Here is a 6,528-nt window from a genome sequence, read left to right on the forward strand (position 1 = left end):
ATGGAAAGTCACTTTTTCCAAGAAGCTTCTGGCACAGTTTTCAGGTCCTACTGTAAAAAAGTACATGTAGCTGAAATATACTCTTGAATGTATGAAGCTGTCATAGACTGAGTCAGACTGCTGGTCCGCTTAGCCGAGTGTTGTCTACACTGACTGGCAGCAGGCATTCCAGGCTTTCAGGCAAAAAAGGGTCTTTCCCCAGATAGCAACCTGGCACCGACTATGTGCAAAGCTACAGCCTCATTCGGTCAGTCCCTGTTTCCTACTCCCCCCCACTTCCCTCTGTTGCCTTCCTTGAATAAAGTTTTAGACTGTAATCTCCTTGGAACAGAGACCTGTTCCCTTGTACATTGGAAAGTGCCATGCACCAAATGAATAAATGAATGAACTGGCTGTAAACAGTTAGACAGCCTAATTTTGTGCAAAACTGAGCACACCGCTGTACTTCAAAACACTGCTATTTAAAATGTCACTTTATAATTTGGTTGTAAATTGCACATTGCATTCTTCTGTATCTGATAAAGTTGACTTTAGTGCACAAAAGCTTCTGCTGCATTAGTCTTAAGGTCTTTGCTGTTTGAAGCGACTGCAGACTGGCATAGCTACCTCTCTGGATCTTGAAGGACAAGCACTTTTAAATAAACACTAAGCTTTTATATTGTTCCCTTAAAATGTAACAGCAAGACTTAAGTGCCAACTTGCCAAAGTCAATCTTGCAGTAAAGTCTACACACGAGACCAGCCCACAAAAGTGTACATGACCCTTCCTAGTCACCTAATGGCACAGCGGGGAAGTAACTTGCCTAGGGAGCAAGAGGATGCTGGTTCAGGAAGGTGCTGAAAGGCATCATCTCACACTGTGCGGGAGATGGCCATCGTAAACCCCTCCTGTATTCTACCAAAGACAACCACAGGGCTCTGTGACTCGACGGCACAACTTTACTTTAGTCACACACACCTAGGATAGTGACTTGCAGCAGATAACTGGTGGATGGCTGGAAAACCGCCCTGAGCCATTTTTGGAAGGGCGGTATAAAAATCAAATCAAATCAAATCAAATCAGAGGGGAAAGCACCGGCATCTTTCACAAAAGCATCACTACTTGATTTCCTAGAGGAGATTCTTATTCATCATAGGCAATTCTTATTCTCATTCCAGGGTATTTAAAAGCCTGGACTAAGGTTTGTCAAATATTCCTAAATCTCTGACATTCAACAGCACCCATTATGGCAGAGGATCTCAAGCTTGGTTCCCCAGGTATTGTGGGACTACAGCTCCTATCGTCCCCAGCCACAATGGTGGCTGGGATGATGGCAGTTGTGGTCTTACATCTGGGGAGAACCCAAGTTTGAGAACCTCTGCACTATGGGGAACAGTGTAAAAAGCCAGGCCGCTTGGAAAACACGGATAATTTATTGGGCTATTAATAACATTGGGATAATAATAATAATAATAATAATAATAATAATAATAATAATAATATTCTGCGACAATATCTATAACAACTGACAATAAAATTCAGCCATCCCAGGTCCTTGGGAAGGACTTGATGTCTGGATAAAACAAACCAGTCAATAACACCTGTCTGACTGTGTAAACAAGAAGTAATAATAATAAAAATAGAAAGAGTTCAGTGAAGAAGAAGAAGAAGAAAACGAAGAAGAAGAAAGTTCGGTGTGAAGCCACCGGCCTCGTTTGACTCTGGGGAACATCAGACTGGCCAAAAGCTGCCTCTGCTTGGGCTCGATCTCCGCTCCCCGCCTCTTTCCTCGTCCCTGTATCTTCTGCCACCTTCGCTTCATCGCTTGCAAAGAGTGAGGAAGGGCGCGCAGAGAATCGCCTCGGTAGCAGGACGGGGAAGAAGGCTAGGAAGGCAGGGCTGTCCTTAGAGGGCCCAGGTGGGGTACGGGACCGGGACAAATCAGCCAGTGTGGGGCTCCCTCCCTTCCAGTTATTTCTAATGGGGTTAAAAGAGTGGGGCCTGGACGGTCGCCCTGCTTGCCAGGCCCTAAGGCCAGCCCTGAAGGGAGGCGCTGGAGTGGAGGGAGCTCCGCACGTGGACAGGGAGGTGTGCGGGCCGGCAGGAGAGCGCGAGGGCGCACAGAGAGAGCGCACACGGACCCGCCCAGACGGCTGGGGCTTCCCCGGGCGCGCGCGCGGCCTGGAAGAACCAGCTCTTCCCCGCCACCCCTCCCCACCGTCCGGCGGCTTTGCTGCTACTCACGATCAAGGGCAGGGAGCAGACGGTGAAGAGGACGGTCATGAGGGCCAGCAAGACCAGCTGGCCCAGCTCCTCCAAACGGCCGGCGCAAGGCATCCCGGCCGGCGCGTCCTCCGCCCCAGCCGCCAGCGGGTTCCGGAGAGGGGGCTGGCGCCGGCGCGCCATGCCGTAGAGGCTCCGCATGCTGCCCAGGTTGCAGAGGCCGATGACCAGCACCAGCGCGCCCAGCAGGCTGGCGTAGAGCACCGCGTAGGCCCGCCCGCCGCCGCCGCCGCCGGCCATGCGGATGAAGCACCACGTGCCCGGGCAGTACTGGACGGTGGCGCCGAAGCCCAGCAGCGGCAGGGCGCAGAAGAGGGCGCACAGGGCGGCCGCCGCGCCGGTCAGGAGGGCGCCCAGGCGCCGGCTGGTGTGGCGCTCGTAGAAGTACGGGTGGCCCAGCGACAGCCAGCACTCCAGCGCCATGGCCAGCAGCAGCACGGTGGGCGCCAGGCCGAAGAAGGCCATCAGGAAGGCGAAGAGCTGGCACAGCCTGCCGGGCTCGCCTTCTGCTCCGCCCGCCGCGACCGCCCCGACGGCTTCTGCCGCTCTCGCGGCCGGAGGCGGCCACAGCTGGCTGAGGCTGCGGTTGTGCGCGTAGGCGGCCAGCACGATGGGGCTCAGCAGGCACTTGCCCAGCAGGTCCGTGGTGGCCAAGGCGCTCGCCAGCAGGTAGAAGGCGGACACTCGCGGGCGCCGCCCGCCGCGCTGCAGCCGGGCGCGCAGGTGGTGCTTCCAGAGGAAGCCCAGCGCCAGGACGTTGCCCACCAGCCCCGTCGAGAAGAGCAGCGAGCCGGGCAGCGCCGACTGGCCGCCCTCCAGGCTCTGGCTGCTGCGGCACCGGTAGGCGAAACCGTCCATGGGCGAGGGAGCGGAGCCGGGCGGCCGCCGAGCGCCTCCAAGGAACGCGCGGGCGGACTCACTGAGCGCGGCTGCGGGGCGGGGAGCCGGGGCTCGGGGCGGGGGTGGCGCGGCGACGGATGGAGAAGACCTGCCTATGAAGGGTGGGTGGACGGGCACTCGACACCCGTGGACGGGGCGGGAGAGGCGCGGCGCGAGGGAAGGAAGGAGGGGCGGGAGGAGGCCGCTGGCTGGGCGAGAGGAGGGACGCCAGCCAACCCTTCGTGCGGCCGGGTGGGGGGGAGAAGCAGGGCCCCCCCGCCTTGTCCCCACGGAGACCGAGGCAGGCAGGGGCCCAGCCTGTCGGGGGAAGGAGGGCCCGGCAGTAGCTGGGGGCTACGGAGTGGGGGGGGGGGGCACCGAGAGGCGCCACCGGGGCTTAAGGTCGCCCGGAGCATCCAGCGCCCCAAAAGTCCCCCAGCTGGGTGGGGCTGGGCGAGCTAGGAAGGTCAGAGCCCTAGACTGGAACGGCCAATAGTACTAACGCAAAACCCCCCAAAGGCCAGCAGCCCCAGTGGTCTCAAATGCGCCTCCACAAATAGCTCAGATACTACACAGGGTTAGTTTTGAAAGTTAACGATTGTGTCTCTCCTGACACAGACACAACAGGGCAATCAATCTCTCTGTTCACCCTGGAGCAGAAATGGAGACACTTCCTGCAGACATTCGCTGGGCCCATTTCAAGCAAAGGCTCTTCACCGCCGGCGGCTTGCTTGAGCCAGGGCTGTTACACTTTGGGTCCCTGATGCTCTTGGACTACAACTCCCATCACCCCCTGCCAGCGTGGCCAGAGGGTCGTAGAGCAGGGCAGTTGCAAACAGGATCCAGGGGCTGGCTCTCTCAGGGTGGGGGGAATCTCCTTTTCTTATAGGGACAGTCAAGAAGCAAACTCCGAAGGTGCAGGAGGGTAAGGCGAGGGCTGCACCCTTTACAGCCTCATTGGGGTGGGGGCTTCTCAGGGTCAGGGAACATGGGGAGGGACAGATCCGAGTGCTAGACCAGGGTTTAAGTCAAGGGGAAATTGCTTCTCGTCATTCTTGGTCTCCCAGTTGCACCCTCCTCCTTAAGCCAGGTCATGTCGCATCACCCAATGCCCTCCCCCCCGCCCCATGTCAATACCATTTTGAAACTGGAGTGAAGTCAAGAAAATACCCCTGAGCATGTGCAGAGCGCCTTTGCATTTCCACCAGGCCACTGCAGCTTGTTCCTACCTGGACGGAATTAAGAAGCAGGGCTTTCTTCCAGGGCAGATGGCAGAGGAGACTCCCTCCCTCCCTCCCTCTCTTGCCAACACCTACCTGAACTGTGCGTGCTGAGACTACAGCTCCCAAATATTTTTGAACCCTTTAAGGTTTATAGTGGATGGCAGTCCTCCCTTCCTGACAGAGGAACACCAGCAGAGTGCCGCTGGTCAGTGCATCCATCCAGTCCAGCATCTTGCTTCCAACAGTGGACAGCCAGAAACTCCTGGGAAACCCACAAGCAGGGGACGGCCTTCCTTGTCCGCTCGTGCGACTGAGGCAGAGTTCTGGAGGTCAGGGCAAGCCTGGCCGGATGGGCTGCAGCCCCACAGCTGAGCAGCATGGCTGGAGGTTCGTTTCTCCGCCTCTCCACGCCCGGGAGAGGCTCTTTGGCAAGGGCTGTTGCTCTGCTGCTGGAGGAAGGCGGTGCCCTCTTGCTTTGCCTGGTGACAGGAGAGACAATAATATTTGCCTTTTAGGCATCAGTTGCTTTGTTTTCTCAGAAGGGTTCGGAGCTGAGATGGGAAGCGATAGTGTTAACCCCTGCGACCTGGGCAAAGAGGCACCTTTTTAACGTGGTGATTCTCTTGATGGAGCAGGGTCTCCCAGTTGCAACTGGCCCTATCCACCCCCAGCACAGCATCCCTCCAGTGGCTGCTGTTGGCGTCTACCGTACATTAGGAGAGGAGAGAGCTGGTCTTGTGGTAGCAAGCATGACTTGTCCCCTTTGCTAAGCAGGGTCCGCCCTGGTTGCATATGAATATCTTGCACTGCAAGATATTCCCCTCCGGGGATGGGGCCACCGCTCTGGGAAGAACATAGAAGGTTCCAAGTTCCCTCCCTGGCAGCATCTCCCAGAAAGGGCTGAGAGAGATTCCTGCCTGCAACCTTGGAGAAGCCGCTGCCAGTCTGTGAAGACAATACTGAGTTAGAGATAGACCAATGGTCTGACTCGGTATATGGCAGTTTCCTATGTTCCTATTTCTTTTTAGATTGTGAGCCCTTCAGGGACAGGAATCCATTCCATTTTATTTATTTATTATTTCTCTATGTAAACCGCTTGGGAAACGTTCGTTGAAACACGGTCTATAACTATTTGTTGTGGTGGTGGTGTGTAAGCAGACATTCGCAGCCACAACCTTTTGGGTCCTTCTAACCTAGGGCTGAGCAAACCTGGCCCTCCAGGTGCTGCTGAACTACAACTCCCATAATCCCCAGCCACAATTTATTATGGTGGGAGAACTAGAGGAATTTATCATGGAGGAGAGCTGGTCTTGTGGTAGCAAGCACGACTTGTCCCCTTAGCTAAGCAGGGTCCGCTCTGGTTGCACATGAATGGGAGATGTCTTGATGTGTGAGCACTGCAAGATATTCCCCTTAGTAGGGGATGGAGCTGCTCTGGGAAGAGCAAAAGGTTCCAAGTTCCCTCCCTGGCAGCATCTCCAAGTTAAGGCTGAGAGAGATTCCTGCCTGCAACCTTGGAGAAGCCTCTGCCAGTCTGTGTAGACAATACTGAGCTAGCTGGACCAAGGGTCGGACTCAGTATATGGCAACTTCCTAGGTTCCTATCCCCAGCCCTACTCTAACCACAGTGGAAAGCTTAGGTGAATCTAGGCCCTTTCGGCTAGGTACAGAAGAAGCTGCTTTATCCTGTGTCCGTCCATCTGGGCTGAGTGTGTTGCAGCCCAAGCAGGGATGTAAGAAGCCCTGTAGAGGCTTCATCTACCTGACGACTGGCCAGCCTGCGGACAGCACAGCTCTCCGGTGAGTGAGTAGTGACCTTTGGTGCCCGCTGGCTTCTCAGGAGGAGCCGCTAGCTGCAGGCCTGCTCAACTTAGGCCCCCCAGCTGTTTTTGGACTGCAACTCCCATAATCCCCAGCCACAGTGGCTAATAGGCAGGGATCCTGGGTGGTGTAGTAGGCCAACATCTTCAGAAGGGCCAAAGCTGAGCAGCCCTGCGCTAGCAGGACCCGCTGCCATTTAATGGCAGGCTTTTGCATCACCAGGCGGGGGGGCTGATTGGCTGTGGTCACAAGAGCCGCCGGGGAAATGTGGGCCAATGGTGGGAGACTGAGGAAGTGGCTGGCCCCAAATCACAGGGAGATTAGTGGAGTGGTGGTGGGGCCT

At 56.2% G+C, this 6,528-nt stretch overlaps 1 protein-coding gene across 1 annotated transcript in view; it reads right to left on the minus strand.

Moving 5' to 3' along the window:
- PTGDR (prostaglandin D2 receptor) overlaps positions 1-3,120 on the minus strand; it is a 28,068-nt gene extending 24,948 nt beyond the window's left edge. Inside the window, exon 1 of the mRNA XM_053283546.1 lies at positions 2,224-3,120. Coding sequence (XP_053139521.1) covers positions 2,224-3,120 — 897 coding nt within the window. The remainder of the gene's footprint in view (positions 1-2,223) is intronic.
- Positions 3,121-6,528: the final 3,408 nt, after the last annotated feature.

Source organism: Hemicordylus capensis, chromosome 1, assembly GCF_027244095.1.
Source record: "Hemicordylus capensis ecotype Gifberg chromosome 1, rHemCap1.1.pri, whole genome shotgun sequence".
NCBI classification, from domain to species: domain Eukaryota; kingdom Metazoa; phylum Chordata; class Lepidosauria; order Squamata; family Cordylidae; genus Hemicordylus; species Hemicordylus capensis.